This window comes from Lissotriton helveticus, chromosome 7 (assembly GCF_964261635.1).
Source record: "Lissotriton helveticus chromosome 7, aLisHel1.1, whole genome shotgun sequence".
NCBI lineage: Eukaryota > Metazoa > Chordata > Amphibia > Caudata > Salamandridae > Lissotriton > Lissotriton helveticus.
This window is the reverse complement of record NC_136068.1, coordinates 281,347,304-281,371,242: the sequence shown is the minus strand read 5'-3', so window position 1 is coordinate 281,371,242 and position 23,939 is coordinate 281,347,304. Positions and strand designations below refer to the sequence as shown.

General features: G+C 41.2%; 1 protein-coding gene across 1 annotated transcript in view; it reads left to right on the top strand.

The window, feature by feature from the left end:
• The window catches only part of LOC144768422 (protein-glutamine gamma-glutamyltransferase E-like), a 370,967-nt gene that overhangs the window by 262,350 nt on the left and 84,678 nt on the right, over positions 1 to 23,939 (top strand). The window contains exon 7 of the mRNA XM_078652065.1: positions 7,066 to 7,201. Within this exon, the coding sequence (XP_078508191.1) occupies positions 7,066 to 7,201 (136 nt within the window). The remainder of the gene's footprint in view (positions 1 to 7,065; positions 7,202 to 23,939) is intronic.

Sequence of the window (23,939 nt, the reverse complement as noted above, 5' to 3'; positions counted from 1 at the left end):
GGGCCATCCTAATCCAAGTCTCGAAATTTGGTCCAAACATCAAACCAGATCATGAATTACTATAAACCAGGGAAGCCTTGGGCCTTCGAACATTGAACGGCCACACTCAAGGAGACATTCCGATGAATGTCACAAGGAACACCAACAAATCTAATTTGTATATGGACTTTACATTTGCATCCCTTAAACTTTTCCATAAAATCTCACGTTTCAAAATCAGCGACAGGTGTGAAAGTGACCATTCGCCACAAACCCTTAGTGTAATAAATTATAACACGAACCTATAAATCCATCGGCACACAAGAGCTAGTCTTGAAGTGGAAAAAAAATCAGATCGAATGGACTATAATCTTCTTAATATGAGTCTAGGAAAAAGGCCAGTTCAACATTTACCTGGGATCATAAAGACCCAATCTTGGCCTGGGGCCAAACACAAGAAGAACTCAAGGCAGCTTTTGCAATACCAAATAGCTCTATAGCAACTTAGCGGCAGTCCAAGCGTAAAACCTGGTATTCCAGCTCTCTCAGACAACAACGAAGAACCCTAGACTGAGAAATTAAAGCTAGCAATTCACAGTGCAACCCACAGGCCCAAACAAAGCTCAGAGAATTATGGACGTCTTATCAAAAGACAATCTGCAAAGCAAAGAGAACAAAATCAGAGCAAGACTGGATTGACATAGTTTAAGCCTACAAAACCAACTCAAAGTCATTAAGGTCATTACTTAAACAATTAGATAGTCACAACTTGGGCCCAGTGGGAAATAATGTTACTGAAGAAGCCTGGAAATCACATATATCTTCTCTATATGACACACAAGACGATTGGCCAGTAAATACAGAAAACATTTTATGTGAAACTGTGTTGTCCTTCACACAAAGTGAAATCACATAAATAATTGATCAATTATAGATAATGGGGTAACCCAGAAAGTCAACCGGACCTGGGTAGTATGCGGGAATGAACAGACGGTCCGTGACCAATGCTTGATAACAGAAATAAATTCAATGTTCACAGTGTTGGTTAGTGTACAATATCACCAACAATAGTACCATATACTCGCAAGTTGCTTAAAGCATGTATTCATGAATAATACTAAAAAAGGTATTTCTAGAATCACACAAACAAAAAGAGAACAGGCCCAAATTATTTCAATGACATATCCACATTTATTCTGAATAAATATATATATTAAATTCTCAAATTTTCAATATACAAAGTTTGCGCGCAGAAAGGGAAAAAGGGAAAGAGTAGGGTAGTAGTGACGGGTAATGAAAAAAGTGCAAATCAAAGAATAAAATAAACAGATTGATACTTTAGATACACTGGTAACTCAAGACCAGACAAAGCGACCTGTCCAATGGATTGTCATTTACATGTAATCTGTAAATTGACATAGGCAATCAATGCATTATACAGGACTGACAGGTGAACAATAGGTACAGGTCTAAGGGGAAAAAAAGTGCGTCGACTTTTCGACTCGACTGAGGCATAGAGGGGTGGCTTTGACCTCCGCTCAGAATAAATGTGGATATATCATTGAAATAATTTGGGCCTGTTCTCTTTTTGTTTGTGTGATTCTAGAAATACCTTTTTTAGTATTATTCATGAATACATGCTTTAAGCAACTTGCGAGTATATGGTACTATTGTTGGTGATATTGTACACTAACCAACACTGTGAACATTGAATTTATTTCTGTTATCAAGCATTGGTCACGGACCGTCTGTTCATTCCCACATAAATAATTGAGACAAGCAGGGGGAATTGTGCTCCCGGCCCAAATGGCCTCCCAGGTGTCATGTGTAAGGAAGCCCAAGACATTTGGAGCAGCCGCTTCTAATTTTTTTTAATTATTGCTCAATCACAGAAACTATCCCAGATACCTGGCATGGCTCAATCCTACAGCCAATCTATAGGAAGGGCCCCTATGGCTCCCCGGAAAGCTATAGAATGATAGCCTTATTAGATACAGATTCCAAAATATTTGCAGGACTAATCTTGATAGAACTTGAAGAATGGGCAGACAAGAAAAACGTAGTCCCATGTGATCAGACAGATTTCCGTTCAAAAGCCAGCACTTTAGACAATCTGGGGTCTCTACATATGATTGGCGACATATGCGTGTCAAAGAAACAATTACTATACACATGCTTTTTGGACGTTTCAATAGCCTTTGACCATGTCAACTGCAATTTATTATGGAAAAAGCTGTGCAATTGGGAAAAATACTACGTACAATTCAACCTGTATACTCTAATAATTGAACCCAGGTCATACTCGGGCAAAACTCCAATTTGACAGAAAAAATAGCCATAAAGAGAGGTCTGAAGCAAGGCTGCATCTTGACGCCTGTACAATTCAATCTGTTTTTGGCTGAACTCAGTGCTCACTTGGATACAACCAATTCTTATCCACCAAAACTGGCAACTAGAAATGTAGCCTCGATACAATACGCAGATGATCTTGTCCTTATGAATCTAACTGGGATGGGCCTACAGAGGCTATTGAACCAACTAAACATCTATTGGTCTGAGAATGACCACAGGTAGTGATTTTCGGTAGGAAATTAAAAAGAAAGGCAGCTGGTCAGTGGGGGGTAAATCGATTCTATGAGCCACATCATATAAATATCTCGGTGTATGACTACAAGATCGGCAGTCACACGACTTTAATCAGATTATACGAACACCAAGAATCGCTTCCCTAATATCAGATTTCCAGCGAATACACCGGAAGCTACAACGCCCGACCTTTAAGCATTACTTACTGCGATACACCAAGCTTATACCAACTCTCTGCTATGGCACTGAAGCCTTCATGGGAAAATGTGGGCCTTTCCTCAATTTAGCACAAAATAAGGTATTAAGGGCCATATGTAGGTAGCTTAATACCGGTCGGTAGCGGCTTTTATTTGAGCTTCCCCAGAGTGCATCTCTCTCTCAGATCTGACTAGAATTCGGGCTAATAAATCAAAAACTAGCACAAACAGGTACATTGATCAAATATAGGTCATTAGCAAGAGCTTCCGATGGAAACACATGTAGAGCTCTGATATGGAATTAAATCCAAAACAACATGCACCAAAATTCAAACTGAGCTGAAACCCTTAACACAGCATTAACAACGCTGAAAGCAAAAGAGCTATGAGACATGGCACTTCTGCACAACTCTTTAAAAAAAATCATTAGCAAGCAAACAAGGAGGCTGTCATGGCTCGAAGATAAAGAAGAGTTCAGAAAAAGAAGTCACGCATGGACAACAATTGACAACTACAGGGAGCCTTAATATACGCAAATCCTGCCAAAATCACTCATTCAGGCCAGTGGGGGTATAATTATGTTCCTCAATGTTTAGGGTATGAAATAGGGGAAAGAGTTTAATGTCAGAAAAACAGCAGACAACAATGCATGTTTTTAATAATGATCCAAATTATATCCTTAGTGGTTGTGTTAATATAGATAAGGTGCACAGCCCCTGTTTGTGCCATGCAGCACTTTTACAATGTGCACCCGGCGCAGATGGTGGACAGTGCACCTTATAGTAGATACTGCAATTCCCCCAGGTTAGATGCAAACTTGTGACAACTCATTCATGAAAGACGAATCAGCTCTTTAAAGCAGACACTCAGTCTTTCACAGTGCAGGCAGATACCTGGCCTGAACTTCAAAGGGGAACAGAGCGCCCTCTGCAGGAGGATGCCAGGGGTTCCAGATGACCTTCTTTATCCTCTTACAACAGTCACCGACAGAGAACACACTGACTGAGCTCCACCTCTTTGTGACTGCATGTGCTCTGGTGCAATCTGTATAACAGAAAGGGTCACAGGAAGCATCTGAATCCACTTCCTTAATAGCAAAGTGCCCTGGCGGGCCACTTCTGTAATACCAGAGTGCCCCCTCAGAAAGCTGGCACCTCATCTCCCCTTATGAATTACAGTCTTGGGTGGTCAGCAATGATGTCTCATGTATATTGCAAACATCAGAAGTTGGGAATGGTGACTCGGATAACCCTGTTTTGTGATTTTAATTTAGCATTTGCTTGCTTTTACGTCAGATAATTTGTTAGTAACCATGGACCTTAGGTGGCCAAATTTAAATATGCGCATGGGTAGTCATTGGAAAGTCAAAGGTAAGGGGAAAGTGAAGGACACTTGGAATATACCATCGCTCTTTCGCAGAGGCATGGAGACTACTTTCTTCCTCCCCAAACACCACTCACATACAACCAAGCTGATACAGCTCTACCACATTTCTCAGTTTGAGTCCCATGGGTTTCCAGCCCTACACAGTAGGGAAGAGCAGGGCTGCTGTAATATTCAATAATAAATTAGCATAAGAGACCCCTGTTCCTCTCATTTAGTTTTTAAACATTCAGTAGTGTCGGCAGGGGATTTGGGAGCAGAGTAACATTAAAGCAGAAATCCCTCTGCCCCCCATTTTAATACTGAGAGCGCCAGTGGCCTACTGCTGCTGTCAAAACAAAGACAGACTTTGTGCTTGGAATGCTAATTTCATTTGCAGCCCTTTGGAAAAGCTGGGATGATATGGTTGATAGAACGATAGTTGGATTCCCTATTGAGAGCCAGAGCATCACCTAAGAATCTTTCAAGTGCTCTTCAGGTAATGCTAAGCAAAACAAACACACGTAAAACAGTCACTGCCAACAGGCCTGGAAGCTCAGTAACTCAATTACAAAGGACTACTCTTTTTAGCATTTGCAGGCAAGCAGGAATATGATTACTGGTTTCTCATCCAATGAACCTTTTCAGTTGACTGAGAGGCCAAGGAAGTCAACATTAGTAAAATAATTCAACTTTGAAAATAAAACTTAAGTGAGTTTATTGCAAGTTAAAAATCAATCCAATATATATGCAAAACGAGAATATATTATGAAGGTACATGATTACAACTGGCAATCTGAAACATAAAAAGAGATTCAGATTCAATACCATATGACATACAATGAACACAGTCTCCGCAATGCAAATACTGAGAAATACAAATGTGTGTTCCTTAAAGAAACTCCGATCCTCCTTCCTAAACATGAATAGATGTTAAAGTCATCTAACCCAAGACTAAATCTAAGATGCAAATGAGTCATAAGGGGATGGTCTCAGAGGAATTCAGAAGTGCAGGAAGGTGTCCGCATAGTGAAAACTCAAGTAGAAGTCTTCTAAAAAAGGATATGTGCTTAGCATAAAGCTACACACTTGCAAGGGAAACAAGTAGAAAGGGATTTGGGTCTGAGCTCTAACTGTGTGAGACTAATCAAACCAAGAATTTTCAAGACAATCCTCACTTTCCCCACGTCAGCAGAAACCCAATTATTTCTCATTCCCACAGTTAGTATCAGCAACATCCTTTGACTTTCCCATCTCACAAACACAGTCTCTGCAACCTTGAGTATCTCATCCTTTCTAATAAGCAATGAATAGGAGGCTTCTCTTGCTCATTAGTTCTTCACGTCCTTGCAAAGATTTCTCTTCTCTGGCCTCACTATGAATAATACAACAATACTCCATTCTCTAACTATGAAATCATGAGAACACACCTGCAAAAGAACAAACATGTACGGCAAGCAAGAATACATTTGAAAGTTTAGGTATTTAGCCAAGTTAACTTTAGCTAAGTATTTCAATGTCCATTTTGAATATATGAGTATATATGCAGATGTAACTTCAAAATAAATGCAAACATGGATAAATGAGTTTATGATTACATATTCAATGTATGTTAATAAACGCAGTACAACTGGAAACAAAGTGTAAATGTGAATGAGAGTTATATATTGTCATAGTTAGACTAAAATGTAACCCACACACACGTGAGTCTCTACTTTCTACAGAATATACATATCAAGAATGTGGTTAAATGCTTCCTTACATGTAAATAAAGTTGAGACAGTCCATGCATATTGTGTCAGGTGCACATGAACATTGTGCTTCTGTGACATGTAAGGTTGAAGCCTAAATTGCGCTGTTCCTCATTTCTCATCAATATAAAAACACAATGCAAGATGATTCAATGCCCAAACGAACACTGAAAAGCCATCTACGTATTCCCTGTTTTGCCATCCCAACATGAGGCTGTAGAAAGCTGAATCTAGCCAGACATAAAGAAGAATATAGTCACTGTCTATGTAACCTTGAAATTGAACCAGAGACACATGATGCATTGGGGCTTGAAGTGACTTTAATATTTTATCAGAAAGTCAAGACAGAGTAAATGGAAATTTGGAATAATTACAATTCTAAAGAACACCGGAAACTATGTTAAATTATTTCTCAAAATGTCAAGACTGAGGAGGTGGACATTGGACTAATTAAAATTCTAAACTGTGTTCAAGTAGGCTTATGACTATATTTTTAACAACACATTTCTAACGCTTATTGGAATTCACAAATAATCACATGACCATTCCCAGGACCTTGTGGATATAGTAGTTTACTAAGAATATTAACAAATGTAAACATTTTGTACGTGAAAATGTATATGTGTATGCTCCTGCATGTGGGAATGTCAGGCTGAAGTATTTGCACTTTCACACTTTCCCCCCACTGGAAAAAAAAATATTTTTAAAATTGACTCATACCACTCAAACGGACCAACACTTTTCTGGGATTTGTGAGTACTTATAAACCATTTTTGGCTTTCAACCACCTTTTGCAGATGCCTCTAAGTTGTAATGTGCAAACCACCAAGTGAGCAGATTTTATCACACTGGAAATAGCACCATACTACAGTTTAGACGGTGTGAGAAGATCCTGTGAATGAGTAAAGTGGATTTTATCTTACAAATGGGGGTAATTGAAAGCTTAACTCTGACTTAGCTGTGCAAAACACTTTAAATAATTGGACCTTACCTGGCCAGTGGCAGCTATCTCAATGTAGAGTGTACCCTGGCTTGCAGTTTGCAATGATTTGAGTTCAGATGATAACATTCCAAGTTACTCATAGTGAATGACTTTAAATCACTAATAGTTAAAAGTCTGCCACTAACAATATCTATGCGTTGAATGTATGTCTCTGTCCTTGATTGCATCTTTGATTTTGTTTTCAAAGTCCTCAGGTGTTTGGGGATTCCAGCTCGTGTCGTCACAAACTTCAGCTCCGCCCATGATACAAACGGAAACTTGAGTATTGACGAATTTTATGACAAGACTGGAAAACCCTTGAATCAAAGTGATGACAGCATATGGTAAATATATTGAACCATTCTTTTATGTTCATTTAATTATCATGGAGTATGTGGTATTTGAAATCTGTACCCTATCTTATATTCTTGCTTAAATATCATCACCATGGCTTCGCCAATCCTATATTGTCACAGAAGCCCAATCTAAAGCTACATGTACATTCAGAATATTGCTGAAAATGACTGCCTCTCTAGTTCCATGTTCTAAAAGTAGAAATTACCCGTAGAGTTTGGTACACCAAATCTCTCCTTTATCACCACTTATCACACAATCAAAATTGGCGCGACCTGTTGAAATTTAAAAGGAGAAAATAGCAGAAGGTGCAGAAATGACAACCTTACTCAAAATTCATATATAGGAAATGTTCTGTCGCTGATATTCGAATTCCAAGATGGCATTCTTGACGAATGCTCATTCAGAGATAATTAACTTTAGATAGAAATTATTTGTTAAAGGGCCCTAAAAGCTGTGGTTCAGTGTCCAAAACTATGCTCAAATTAACTCCCTTTTGTGGGTCAAATTCCTGATTGCACAGCTCCTATTGCATATGTACTCTGGTAAAATCCTTATATCACATTTCGATTGTCTGAGAGAATAGTAGGTAGCAGTCTGATTCTATAATGAATTGTGAGTTTGAAACGTAGGGGCCCATGCATACAAGATGAACTTGCCAAACGCAGGGAGTATACAGTAAAGTGTGAAAAAGCCTAGGCAAGTATGAATAATAACATATGAGCAGGCAAACCAAATTATCACCATGGGGCAGATTTACAAGCCCTTGCGCCACGTTTGCGTCATTTTTAACATGGTAAAAGTGACACACCGGTGGCGCAAGGTGCTTGTAAATCTGCCACCATATATTTACAATTTATCAAGATAACATACGTAACTCTATCATTATTTATTACAAAAATATATATTTTATTATAGAAAAATTCACAAATCAGACAGTACTAAATAATTCATAGAGTAAAACCAGCAATATAAATTGATACTGTGTCCTATATTGCAGTATATACAGAAATGGTACAATCAGGGTATGCACTTATTTACATTCTTCTCCATTTCGTTTTACCATATGTAGTTAAGTATGCAGTATGTTAATTCATTAGGCCATAACATAATTGAAGAAAAGGTCCACAAAGTTAATGGTTAAAATGGGCAAGAAGGCTGGTGGTATGTTGACACACTAACACGTTTCAGCTGAGATGCCTTCTTCAGGAAACCATCACTACATTCACTACATAGAACACAAAAGAAACAATACAGGCTAAATGTGGTTGCCAATAAAGTATGGATCCCACCTTTAGGATCCTAAGACCTAGCTCAGCTTATGGTAATGATTACATTGAATCAGTGTACCAATCAAGAAGGAAACATTTCTTTCTAGTGTCCCCTCACTCACCGGGGTTTCCCCACGGTGACATGCTTCATCATTGGGGCCATCCCAGTTCTCTACGAAAAGGGGCGTGCTATGACTCACGAACTACGCAGGAGCACTTGAGTGTGAATGACTATGTGTGGTGCAGAAAAAGTGGTGCTGGAGTGGGTGTGTGTGAGTATTAAAAATACCGTGCTTAGTGGGCCTAACTGTTTTATTAAGCTCCTATGCAGGTATGTTAAAAGTGGGGTTGATGTCTCTGTAGGGCAACCTATAATGTGATTGACTCAGTGATCGATATGGTCGACATGTTTCATGCTACCCCTAGCATTTCTTCTGGACCATACAGGGACCAGCCCTGTATATGCCACTCCTAAATCCCAATCTCTGGGAACAGTGAATTTACAACAATAAAATAATTTTAGCATGCATTCATATCAGGAATACATACGTTCCTCTTAAATAGAAGGTGCTGAAAAATAAAGAATATCATTAATAACAACCCTTCCCCGAGGGAAGGCACACATAGTATGTTCGCATGCCGCTCGCATTCTGTGCTTAGATAGATGGTTTGCACCATAATGGCACGTGCAGGCTTACCAAACTTAGTCCAAAACGTTGTGCTGAATGTTCGTGAAGTCACACAATTAAACAAGACAGGACTTCATGTGACCAAACACTTGACACACATAACATATAGTGGGTACACAGAAAAAAGGTTTTCAATAGTTACTTATTAAAGTGAAAAATGACACTTCATGGTCTCGCTGGGGGGTCAATTTCACTTATGGGACACACTGCTGTGAAACGATGAGTAAATATAATGTTTGTTAGGTCGATATTGAAATTGCCTTAAAGTTCGTAATATTTGTAATTTTTGCCGTTTTTCGGACTTGCAACGTCCGTTTCAACAAACATAATCTACTTACTTCCTAGCTGGTGAAATCGTACTTATGCACCTACTCGATACCTCCCCGGGACCGCATCTTACCCGGCCCCTGCCCGCGTATTGTTTGGTAAGCCACAGTCTCTGAGCGGGGAGGAAAACGCCCTCCGGAGCTAGACTGCACCTTACGCGGCGGCCATCTTAGGAGTATGCCATTCCATCGCGAGTGATGGAAATAGAAAAAGGGGCATACTTACTCGGAGTTGCCGAGAAAATGTTAGTATTTTAATCATTAAGAGGCAGAAAAACCTGCATTGAATTAATTAAATGCTAAGGTCTCATAGTTGATTATTCATTATTTCTAATATATTATCCTCTATATTTTGATGAAATCAGGGGGAAAAAAATAATTGAAGATATTGTAAGTGGTTATATCCACGATAAAAATTAATAAATATTTATAAATGGTGGTTTTTGGGATTGCTCAGCAGTTATCCGCAATCAAACAGAATTATTGGTACCATTGGGGATTATAGTTCCATCGGCAATTGTAGAGGTTCTGATTTGGTAAAAAAGCCATTGCTGGAATAGATTCAGTATGTCAGAAAATGGGGAGACAGGAAAAATCATCCATGTTATTGTATGGACTTTTTGGTGTTTATTTTCGTGGTGAGAATAGTTCATATGAATGCACCCCACGGAATGTCATCGTTCAAACCGTGCGTATCCGTGCGTAGTTTGAACACCCATCTTTGTTCGCGCTCATGGAGGAACCTTTCTTGATTTTCTCTGGTTTTGGCTGTTTCCAACACTACCCATCTCATGTCGTTGGGAGTGTGATTCATTTCTATGAAATGGTTTTTCATTCTTGTGGTAGTCCTTTTGCACCGGATGGTGCTCCGATGCTCCACTATCCTGGTGCTCACCTTGCGAGTAGTCATTCCGATGTAATGCAAATTGCAAGTGCAGGTGATCATATATACTACCCCACTTGTGTTGCAATTTGACATCTGTCTCAATTCCCATTTTGTTCCATTGTTAAAAATCACGTTTTTTGTGCTGGTTGTGAGGTGGCAAACACTGCAGTTATTACATGCATAATGGCCCATGGGTAGAGTTTGCTGTCTGGCAGGAGGGTAATTGGATTTCGGACGAGTGTGGACCAATTGATCACGGAGGTTTCTGGCTCGACGGTGGCTGAACATTGGAACAGGTATAGTCAGTTCTCCACTGTTGACGATAGGCCAATGCTTCTTCACTATTTTTGTCACCTGGTCTGATACTTTTGTGAATGTTGTGATACAGATCGGTCTCTTATTCTCAGTTGTATTATTCACTTTTGGTTCCAACAACGCATCCCTATGATTGTTAGATGCTTGTTTATTTGCATTTCTTACTATCTTCTTAGGATAGTTCCGTGCTTGTAGTTTTTTACTCAGGTCATCTGCTTGTGCTCGGTAGTCATCTTTACTGGAGCAGTTTCTCCTCAGCCTCAGGAACTGTCTAAAGGGAAGGTTCTGTTTTAGATGTCTCGGATGGAAGCTGTCATATGTCAGTAGACAATTACAAGCAGTAGCCTTGAAATGTGTTGTGGTCTTCAAATGTCCATCCTCTGCCATGATATTTAGATCCAGAAACACTGGATGGGATCTACTCAGGGTTATGGTGAATTTTAGGAATCTGTCCTGCTGATTGAGCCATTCGAAAAAAGCATGTGCTTCATTTTCGTTGCCATTCCATATTACCAGGACGTCATCGATATAATGTTTCCACAGTGTAATATGCTGTCTATAGGGATTATTTTCATGCAGTATTCTCGTTTTCTCAAGATGGTGAACGTAGAGCCCTGCTAAGCTCGGCGTAAATGTGCTGCCCATGCTCGTCCCGTGTAGTTGGCGGTACAGGGTCTCCTCAAACCGAAAAAAGTTTTCGGTGATTGCCAAACGACAACATTCTAGCACTACATGCCTAGGGGTTTTGTAATCCCACTGGGAATCGAACAAAACCTCTTCAAGAATTTCCAAGGTTTCTTTGTTGGGGAGGCTTGTATACAAGCTGTCCACATCCAAACTTATAAGTATGTTTGATGTGGGTTCGAAAGTCTGTTCCTTTAATAGGCAGAGTACATCTTTCGTGTCTTTTAGATAGGTGTCAGTTTTTTTGTACCAATGGCCTTAAGAAAGCGTCAGCAAACTTTGAAAGTGGCTCAAGGATTGATCCAATGCCCGAGACTATAGGTCTTCCTGGTGGTTTTGTCAGGCGCTTATGGATTTTCGGAATCGTGTAAAAATAGGGGGTGACTGGTTTTGTGTTTACCAGAAAATCCGTTTCTTTTTTACTCATCCAATCATTAGCCAGAGATTCTTCAATGAGGTATGCTATGGATATCCTCAAACGTTCAGTGGGGTCATCTTTAATGATGGTGTAATTTCTGGGATCCCTCAGAAGCCGAAGACACTCCTCTCTGTAATCAGCAGTGTTCTGTAACACAATAGCTCCTCCCTTGTCCGCCGGTTTAATAGTCAACGAGCTCAGATTTGATAATTCCTGGATGGCTTGGAGTTCTTGGTTGCTCGTATTGTGGAACACTTTCACTGTACGTGGGTCTAATTCCTTTACTTCCTTCATAATGGCCTTTTCGAAAGTCAGAATTTCAACTGGTAAGTTTCCTGGAGGTGGAACAAAAGTGAACTTTTTCTTAAGTCCTGTGTCTGTAGTGTCCGTCATTGCTTTGTCCCTGAAAAAGACCTGGAGTTTCAGTTTTCTTACAAACTCCTTTAATTGACAACACAATTTAAATTTGTCAACATTGGCAGTTGGTACGAAACCCAAACCTTTGTTGAGAATTTGGGTTTGGATTGGTGTCAGTGCTGTGTTAGATAGATTCACTACTAGATCTGTTGTTTGCTCGTCGATGGTTCTGGGGGTCCCTTGCTGCAAGTGTGTAGTCCCTCTGTTGCTAGAGGTTGTGCCCACCGCAGTTGCTGTCCTGATTTGTTTTTCCCTCTGTGTGGGGTTTGGCCCCTGCCTAAAAAAGGCCGACCCGAGTTATTTTGGTTGCCTTGTTTGATGCCCTAGTTCGGCGGAGGTTGCTGTGGATACATTGGTGGACCATAGTAAAAGGGTCCTGGTGGAGGCGGGCCATACGTTGGGCCGAATTGTTGTGGACCTTGATATAGTGGCCATGGAGGGGGTTGTTGGTACCCTCTTTGTCTGAAGGAATTTCCTCTGCCTTTCTTTGATCTCCTATTTGTGGGGTAATTGTAATTCGATGTGGATCCCGAACTATTGGAACTTGAGTCAGATCCCTCACTGTCGGTGTTATAACCGGGATTCCTGTTGTTTACTTTGTAGTCCACTTTAATATATGGATACACTTTTTCATGTGAGAAGTTTTTTTGGTCTTTTGACAGTTTTTCATATTTGGTAACCTTCAGAGACACTTCAAAATCAGACATGTTTTTGTTCAATTCATCTAGTCTCTTTTTTAACTCACTGGGAGTTCATCATTAAAGATGACCCCACTGAACGTTTGAGGATATCCATAGCATACCTCATTGACGAATCTCTGGCTAATGATTGGATAAGTAAAAAAGAAATGGATTTTCTGGTAAACACAAAACCAGTCACCCCTATTTTTACACGATTCCGAAAATCCATAAGCGCCTGACAAAACCACCGGGAAGACCCATAGTCTCGGGCATTGGATCAATCCTTGAGCCACTTTCAAAGTTTGCTGACGCTTTCTTAAGGCCATTGGTACAAAAAACTGACACCTATCTTAAAGACACGAAAGATATACTCTGCCTATTAAAGGAACAGACTTTCGAACCCACATCAAACATACCTATAGGTTTGGATGTGGAGAGCTTGTATACAAGCCTCCCCCACAAAGAAACCTTGGAAATTCTTGAAGAGGTTTTGTTCGATTCCCAGTGGGATTACAAAACCCCTAGGCATGTAGTGCTAGAATGTTGTCGTTTGGCACTCACCGAAAACTTTTTTCGGTTCGAGGAGACCCTGTACCGCCAACTACATGGGACGAGCATGGGCAGCACATTTGCGCCGAGCTTAGCAGGGCTCTACGTTCACCATCTTGAGAAAACGAGAATACTGCATGAAAATAATCCCTATAGACAGCATATTACACTGTGGAAACGTTATATCGATGAAGTCCTGGTAATATGGAATGGCAACGAAAATGAAGCACATGCTTTTTTCGAATGGCTCAATCAGCAGGACAGATTCCTAAAATTCACCATAACCCTGAGTAGATCCCATCCAGTGTTTCTGGATCTAAATATCATGGCAGAGGATGGACATTTGAAGACCACAACACATTTCAAGGCTACTGCACGTAATTGTCTACTGACATATGACAGCTTCCATCCAAGACATCTAAGACAGAACCTTCCCTTTGGACAGTTCCTGAGGCTGAGGAGAAACTGGTCCAGTAAAGATGACTACCGAGCACAAGCAGATGACCTGAGTAAAAAACTACAAGCACGGAACTATCCTAAGAAGATAGTAAGAAATGCAAATAAACGAGCATCTAACAATCATAGGGATGCGTTGTTGGAACCAAAAGTGAATAATACAACTGAGAATAAGAGACCGATCTGTATCACAACATTCACAAAAGTATCAGACCAGGTGACAAAAATAGTGAAGAAGCATTGGCCTATCGTCAACAGTGGAGAACTAACTATACCTGTTCCAATGTTCAGCCACCGTCGAGCCAGAAACCTCCGTGATCAATTGGTCCACACTCGTCCGAAATCCAATTACCCTCCTGCCAGACAGCAAACTCTACCCATGGGCCATTATGCATGTAATAACTGCTTTGTTTGCCACCTCACAACCAGCACAAAAAACGTGATTTTTAACAATGGAACAAAATGGGAATTGAGACAGATGTCAAATTGCAACACAAGTGGGGTAGTATATATGATCACCTGCACTTGCAATTTGCATTACATCGGAATGACTACTCGCAAGGTGAGCACCAGGATAGTGGAGCATCGGAGCACCATCCGGTGCAAAAGGACTACCACAAGAATTACAAACCATTTCATAGAAATGAATCACACTCCCAACGACATGAGATGGGTAGTGTTGGAAACAGCCAAAACCAGAGAAAATCAAGAAAGGTTCCTCCATGAGCGCGAACAAAGATGGGTGTTCAAACTACGCACGGATACGCACGGTTTGAACGATGACATTCCGTGGGGTGCATTCATATGAACTATTCTCACCACGAAAATAAACACCAAAAAGTCCATACAATAACATGGATGTTTTTCCTGTCTCACCATTTTCTGACATACTGAATCTATTCCAGCAATGGCTTTTTTACCAAATCAGAACCTCTACAATTGCCGATGGAACTATAATCCCCAATGATTCTGTTTGATTGCGGATAACTGCTGAGCAATCCCAAAAACCACCATTTATAATTATTTATAAATTTTTATCGTGGATATAACCACTTACAATATCTTCAATTATTTTTTTCCCCTGATTTCATCAAAATATAGAGGATAATATATTAGAAATAATGAATAATCAACTATGAGACCTTAGCATTTAATTAATTCAATGCGGGTTTTTCTGCCTCTTAATGATTAAAATACTAACATTTTCTCGGCAACTCCGAGTAAGTATGCCCCTTTTTCTATTTCCATCGCTCGCAATGGAATGGGATCCTCCTAAGATGGCCGCCGCGTAAGGTGCAGTCTAGCTCCGGAGGGCGTTTCCCTCCCCGCTCAGAGACTGTGGCTTACAAAACAATACGCGGGCAGGGGCCGGGTAAGATGCGGTCCCGGGGAGGTATCGAGTAGGTGCATAAGTACGATTTCACCAGCTAGGAAGTAAGTAGATTATGTTTGTTGAAACGGACGTTGCAAGTCCGAAAAACGGCAAAAATTACAAATATTACGAACTTTAAGGCAATTTCAATATCGACCTAACAAACATTATATTTACTCATCGTTTCACAGCAGTGTGTCCCATAAGTGAAATTGACCCCCCAGCGAGACCATGAAGTGTCATTTTTCACTTTAATAAGTAACTATTGAAAACCTTTTTTCTGTGTACCCACTATATGTTATGTGTGTCAAGTGTTTGGTCACATGAAGTCCTGTCTTGTTTAATTGTGTGAATTCACGAACATTCAGCACAACGTTTTGGACTAAGTTTGGTAAGCCTGCACGTGCCATTATGGTGCAAACCATCTATCTAAGCACAGAATGCGAGCGGCATGCGAACATACTATGTGTGCCTTCCCTCGGGGAAGGGTTGTTATTAATGATATTCTTTATTTTTCAGCACCTTCTATTTAAGAGGAACATATGTATTCCTGATATGAATGCATGCTAAAATTATTTAATTGTTGTAAATTCACTATTCCCAGAGATTGGGATTTAGGAGTGGCATATACAGGGCTGGTCCCTGTATGGTCCCGAAGAAATGCTAGGGGTAGCATGAAACATGTCGACCATATCGATCACTGAGTCAATCACATTATAGGTTGCCCTACAGAGACATCAACCCCACTTTTAACATACCTGCATAGGAGCTTAATAAAACAGTTAGGCCCACTAAGCACGGTATTTTTAATACTCACACACACCCACTCCACCACCACTTTTTCTGCACCACACATAGTCATTCACACTCAAGTGCTCCTGCGTAGTTCGTGAGTCGTAGCACGCCCCTTTTCGTAGAGAACTGGGATGGCCCCAATGATGAAGCATGTCACCGTGGGGAAACCCCGGTGAGTGAGGGGACACTAGAAAGAAATTTTTCTTTCTAGATTGGTACACTGATTCAATGTAATCATTCACCATAAGCTGAGCTAGGTCTTAGGATCCTAAAGGTGGGATCCATACTTTATTGTACTGTACTCTAGGAGGCTGACCTAGTCTCACTCATCCTCCTTCTCCCCCTTTTTTCTCATAGTTATCTGGCAGCATTACAGCTGCGGGAGTTATATATTGATAATACAGTTCTGGTAATATCTGCTACACATACTCTTAGTCCTTGACCAAACCACTGACACTCTCCATAGAACAGTACACCTTATTGAGATTTAACAGCTTATGATGGCGGAAATTACAGGTCTCTCCTTTTCAGAGGAGGAGGTAGACAGAATCATTGCCTCCATCCTACCACACACAGGGGCACCTAATAGGGAAAACAATGATGCAACCCAGTTATGGGATGAACTTACTGAACTCAAACGCAATCAAATCAAAACATTGATTCATGGAGTCATGATGGCAGAATATTTGAAAATCGGTGCAGCTCCAAGAGGTCTCATTGTCAGGAATGAACCATTCATTTTCCAGCAAGACCAACAATTTAAAAAGGATTGGTCACTTATTTCATGGCACTGTACCAGGGACTGGTTAGTGCTCATAGTAAAAACAGCAGCACGCCTCTCAGAAACACTTCTGGGGGAAATTCACGCATTAGAGATACATTTGAAATCTTACCAAACTCCCAGTGAGTTAAAAAAGAGACTAGATGAGTTGAACAAAAACATGTCTGATTTTGAAGTGTCTCTGAAGGATACCAAATATGAAAAACTGTCAAAAGACCAAAAAAACTTCTTACATGAAAAAGTGTATCCATATATTAAAGTGGACTACAAAGTAAAAACAGGAATCCCGGTTATAACACCGACAGTGATGGTTCTGACTCAAGTTCCAATAGTTCGGGATCCTCATCGAATTACAATTACCCCACAAATAGGAGATCAAGGAAAGGCAGAGGAAATTCCTTCAGACAAAGAGGGTACCAACAACCCCCTCCATGGCCACTATATCAAGGTCCACAACAATTCGGCCCAACGTATGGCCCGCCTCCACCAGGACCCTTTTACTATGGTCCACCAATGTATCCACAGCAACCTCCGCCGAACTGGGGCAACAATCAAGGCAACCAAAATAACTCGGGTCGGCCTTTTTTAGGCAGAGGCCAAACCCCACACAGAGGGAAAAACAAATCAGGACAGCAACTGCGGTGGGCACAACCTCTAGCAACAGAGGGACCACACACTCGCAGCAAGGGACCCCCAGAACCATCGACGAGCGAACCACAGATCTAGTAGTGAATCTATCTAACACAGCACTAACACCAATCCAAACCCAAATTCTCAACAAAGGTTTGGGTTTCGTACCAACTGCCAATGTTGACAAATTTAAATTGTGCTGTGAATTAAATGAGTTTGTAAGAAAACTGAAACTCCAGGTCTTTTTCAGGGACAAAGCAATGACGGACACTACAGACACAGGACTTAAGAAAAAGTCCACTTTTGTTCCACCTCCAGGAAACTTACCAGTCGAAATTCTGACTGTCGAAAAGGCCATTATGAAGGAAGTAAAGGAATTAGACCCACGTACAGTGAAAGTGTTCCACAATACGAGCAACCAAGAACTCCAAGCCACCCAGGAATGATCAAATCTGAGCTCGTTGACTATTAAACCGGCGGACAAGGGAGGAGCTATTGTGTTACAGAACACTGCTGATTACAGAGAGGAGTGTCTTCGGCTTCTGAGGGATCCCAGAAATTACACCATCATTAAAGATGACCCCACTGAACGTTTGAGGATATCCATAGCATACCTAATTGAAGAATCTCTGGCTAATGATTGGATAAGTAAAAAAGAAACGGATTTTCTGGTAAACACAAAACCAGTCACCCCCTATTTTTACACGATTCCGAAAATCCATAAGCGCCTGACAAAACCACCAGGAAGACCTATAGTCTCGGGCATTGGATCAATCCTTGAGCCACTTTCAAAGTTTGCTGACGCTTTCTTAAGGCCATTGGTACAAAAAACTGACACCTATCTTAAAGACACGAAAGATATACTCTGCCTATTAAAGGAACAGACTTTCGAACCCACATCAAACATACTTATAGGTTTGGATGTGGAGAGCTTGTATACAAGCCTCCCCCACAAAGAAACCTTGGAAATTCTTGAAGAGGTTTTGTTCGATTCCCAGTGGGATTACAAAACCCCTAGGCATGTAGTGCTAGAATGTTGTCGTTTGGCACTCACCGAAAACTTTTTTCGGTTCGAGGAGACCCTGTACCGCCAACTACATGGAACGAGCATGGGCAGCACATTTGCACCGAGCTTAGCAGGGCTCTACGTTCACCATCTTGAGAAAACGAGAATACTGCATGAAAATAATCCCTATAGACAGCATATTACACTGTGGAAACGTTATATTGATGACGTCCTGGTAATATGGAATGGCAACGAAAATGAAGCACATGCTTTTTTCGAATGGCTCAATCAGCAGGACAGATTCCTAAAATTCACCATAACCCTGAGTAGATCCCATCTAGTGTTTCTGGATCTAAATATCATGGCAGAGGATGGACATTTGAAGACCACAACACATTTCAAGGCTACTGCACGTAATTGTCTACTGACATATGACAGCTTCCATCCGAGACATCTAAAACAGAACCTTCCCTTTGGACAGTTCCTGAGGCTGAGGAGAAACTGCTCCAGTAAAGATGACTACCGAGCACAAGCAGATGACCTGAGTAAAAAACTACAAGCACGGAACTATCCTAAGAAGATAGTAAGAAATGCAAATAAACGAGCATCTAACAATCATAGGGATGCGTTGTTGGAACCAAAAGTGAATAATACAACTGAGAATAAGAGACCGATCTGTATCACAACATTCACAAAAGTATCAGACCAGGTGACAAAAATAGTGAAGAAGCATTGGCCTATCGTCAACAGTGGAGAACTGACAATACCTGTTCCAATGTTCAGCCACCGTCGAGCCAGAAACCTCCGTGATCAATTGGTCCACACTCGTCCGAAATCCAATTACCCTCCTGCCAGACAGCAAACTCTACCCATGGGCCATTATGCATGTAATAACTGCAGTGTTTGCCACCTCACAACCAGCACAAAAAACGTGATTTTTAACAATGGAACAAAATGGGAATTGAGACAGATGTCAAATTGCAACACAAGTGGGGTAGTATATATGATCACCTGCACTTGCAATTTGCATTACATCGGAATGACTACTCGCAAGGTCAGCACCAGGATAGTGGAGCATCGGAGCACCATCCGGTGCAAAAGGACTACCAGAAGAATGAAAAACCATTTCATAGAAATGAATCACACTCCCAACGACATGAGATGGGTAGTGTTGGAAACAGCCAAAACCAGAGAAAATCAAGAAAGGTTCCTCCATGAGCGCGAACAAAGATGGGTGTTCAAACTACGCACGGATACGCACGGTTTGAACGATGACATTCCGTGGGGTGCATTCATATGAACTATTCTCACCACGAAAATAAACACCAAAAAGTCCATACAATAACATGGATGTTTTTCCTGTCTCCCCATTTTCTGACATACTGAATCTATTCCAGCAATGGCTTTTTTACCAAATCAGAACCTCTACAATTGCCGATGGAACTATAATCCCCAATGGTACCAATGATTCTGTTTGATTGCGGATAACTGCTGAGCAATCCCAAAAACCACCATTTATAATTATTTATTAATTTTTATCGTGGATATAACCACTTACAATATCTTCAATTATTTTTTTCCCCTGATTTCATCAAAATATAGAGGATAATATATTAGAAATAATGAATAATCAACTATGAGACCTTAGCATTTAATTAATTCAATGCGGGTTTTTCTGCCTCTTAATGATTAAAATACTAACATTTTCCCGGCAACTCCGAGTAAGTATGCCCCTTTTTCTATTTCCATCGCTCGCAATGGAATGGCATACTCCTAAGATGGCCGCCGCGTAAGGTGCAGTCTAGCTCCGGAGGGCGTTTCCCTCCCCGCTCAGAGACTGTGGCTTACAAAACAATACGCGGGCAGGGGCCGGGTAAGATGCGGTCCCGGGGAGGTATCGAGTAGGTGCATAAGTACGATTTCACCAGCTAGGAAGTAAGTAGATTATGTTTGTTGAAACGGACGTTGCAAGTCCGAAAAACGGCAAAAATTACAAATATTACGAACTTTAAGGCAATTTCAATATCGACCTAACAAACATTATATTTACTCATCGTTTCACAGCAGTGTGTCCCATAAGTGAAATTGACCCCCCAGCGAGACCATGAAGTGTCATTTTTCACTTTAATAAGTAACTATTGAAAACCTTTTTTCTGTGTACCCACTATATGTTATGTGTGTCAAGTGTTTGGTCACATGAAGTCCTGTCTTGTTTAATTGTGTGAATTCACGAACATTCAGCACAACGTTTTGGACTAAGTTTGGTAAGCCTGCACGTGCCATTATGGTGCAAACCAACTATCTAAGCACAGAATGCGAGCGGCATGCGAACATACTATGTGTGCCTTCCCTCGGGGAAGGGTTGTTATTAATGATATTCTTTATTTTTCAGCACCTTCTATTTAAGAGGAACGTATGTATTCCTGATATGAATGCATGCTAAAATTATTTTATTGTTGTAAATTCACTGTTCCCAGAGATTGGGATTTAGGAGTGGCATATACAGGGCTTGTCCCTGTATGGTCCCGAAGAAATGCTAGGGGTAGCATGAAACATGTCGACCATATCGATCACTGAGTCAATCACATTATAGGTTGCCCTACAGTGACATCAACCCCACTTTTAACATACCTGCATAGGAGCTCAATAAAACAGTTAGGCCCACTAAGCACTGTATTTTTAATACTCACACACACCCACTCCACCACCACTTTTTCTGCACCACACATAGTCATTCACACTCAAGTGCTCCTGCGTAGTTCGTGAGTCGTAGCACGCCCCTTTTCGTAGAGAACTGGGATGGCCCCAATGATGAAGCATGTCACCGTGGGGAAACCCCGGTGAGTGAGGGGACACTAGAAATAAATTTTTCTTTCTTGGTTGGTACACTGATTCAATGTAATCATTCACCATAAGCTGAGCTAGGTCTTAGGATCCTAAAGGTGGGATCCATACTTTATTGTACTGTACTCCAGGAGGCTGACCTAGTCTCACTCATCCTCCTTCTCCCCCTTTTTTCTCATAGTTAAAAGTGGTTGCCTACACAGGTTCGATTATATTGACATCTTTTTTGACGATCACTATGAATATACAAGTTAGTAGGGGGGTGGAAACCTAGTGACCTTGTAATAAAACTTTTTCGTGAGGAAAAGAAGAGAGGAATGTGGGTAAATATATTGAATAGAGTGCCTATATCAAAGACCATATGTGTGACAAGCACTGAAAAAAGAGAATGTGCAATACCTCAACATAAAGAAACCCAAGACAAATGATAAAGGAATTGAAAAATAATTATGCAGATTTATAGTTAAAAATCAACTAGGTACCCTCATTCAAGCATCCTTCGTGTGTACAGTCATGGAGGAGTGATAATTTTGTTTGCCTGCAGGTATGTTATTATTCAAACTTGCCTAGGCTTTTTCATACTTTACTCTATACTGAATACTTCCACAAACATCCAGGAATCCAGGTTACACCCAAAAATGTATTCTCCCAACATTAAATAAAAGGAAGGGATGATTCAAGTACATGTTGGGCCACTTGCAAGGCAATGGGTTCTGCTCATCGAATCCCTCTGGATTTTTTGCTTTTTTTATCAACTGGCTTCGACCTTTTTACAGTGTGTGAGCATCGCAACTGGTGACTTACTCACGGTAAACATATAGTAAATGAACTGCACATGCTTACCGTCATGTCCACCTGTTAAGATAAAGACACTGCAACGCAGCAAGGGGAACTTGGCTGAATACAAGTGAACATGTGTGAAGGCTTCACATGTGAGACTCCTGTCATGCACAGTCAGGTAACTGCACACAGGTAGCCAGGAACAGAGGGAATGCTGCAGGATTAGATAGTGACCTGGGGTAGGCCTCATAAGTTTAGTGTACACTCATAGGGAAAGCCAGTGTTCTATACTATCTTGTCAGCAGTGACACTCCATTATACACCTTTAGGGGAGACTGCCTAGAGTCCAGTTTTGCTTCCCTTTAGCCTACAGAGGCCAGTGGCATTTCGAAATGGAATGGAACCTGTATGCCAAACCCAAATCTGTGAGTTCCTAGATGATATCTATACCACTTATGTTTCATCCAGGATTGTCATATTTCTCTGGCTCAGCTCAGGATCACAGCTCAGGTGCCAAGTTATTTACATTTGTCTCCAGCAGCAAGAACAAAGGCCTACCAACACAAAGGGAGCACTTTGCAGTGCTTTACTCAGGTTTAGAGGACAGAAGGGGTGTATATGAAGCATCTGCATCAATAAATCAGCAGTCACACTGTACCAAGGATGGGTCAGCCCAAACCCACTGGACAAACGAGAGAGCCCAAACCTCTGGAGCCAGCACAGGAGGGGGCTCCAATTTGAAGATTTGAAGGTAATGGCCCTGGCAGTGATGCCAGTAAGGGGCAGAGCTAAGGCCTCCAGAGGAGAGGTGGACAGTGACTCCTTGGTGACACCATTTTGAATTGTCCCACAGCGCTGTGCAGGGGGATTGGGGCAGGGGCAGAGATGTTTTGTGGCACCCCAGGATAGGCAAGAAGAGCCTTGCTTCAAGAACATTCAGTCCCCACTTAAAATGCCTTGCACAACGGGGAGAGCTCTCTTGGTTGTGATTTTCTGCTGGAAACTGAGACTGGAGGAAGCAGTCATGGACAGTTTGAAGAGGTAGCCCCCTGATATCCATCTGGACTAAAGACTCTGACTACAGTTACCCCCATGACTAGTGGGGCTTTCCCCAGGACCAGAGAAGCTAGGCCCCTTAAACTCCTAAGGACTATTCTGGTGGAACAACTGTACTTCTACACCAAGAAGGAGAGAAGCTCCAGGAGAGAGAAAGAAAAAAGGCTGGCGCAGGGATCCAGTAGAACCAGCACAAAGCAAACTTTGACATCTTTGAGGCCAGGTGATCAGATGAAAATGTTCGTTCCAGGTGGCTGGGCTTTGCTACCAGGAGCTAAGTGACCCATAAGGCATATAAAACGATCTGATAGGGCCTGAGATATCTGCAGAATACGGATTTGACCTTTGATCCCTCCCAGAAGATCATAGAGTCACTGAAAGGAGTACTGCTTTTTTTTTCTTTTCAAAGTTGTCTTTTTATTGAGTAGCAAATATGACCAAATACAAAAGACTACAATCTTAATAGTACAAGAGGCGGGCAACTGCCCGGGTGGCAATAGAAGTAGCTATGGTGGTTTCAGCTTCGCAAAGACCCCAAGCCAGTCATCGTCCCGTACTGAGCGAATGATGCTGATGTCCTAAACAAGTAACCCCCCCCAAATCAACAGTATCCACCCACCCCCCTCCCACCCCATCCGGTGGTGACAAAATACAAGTAAAATAAGTAAAGCAGTAAATAACAAAGGAATAAGTAGGCAGTAATACAGGCAATAATGGCGGTGCACGGATGGAACCATAATACAATCAGGGTAGCAGCCGAGGCTCACCGTTTC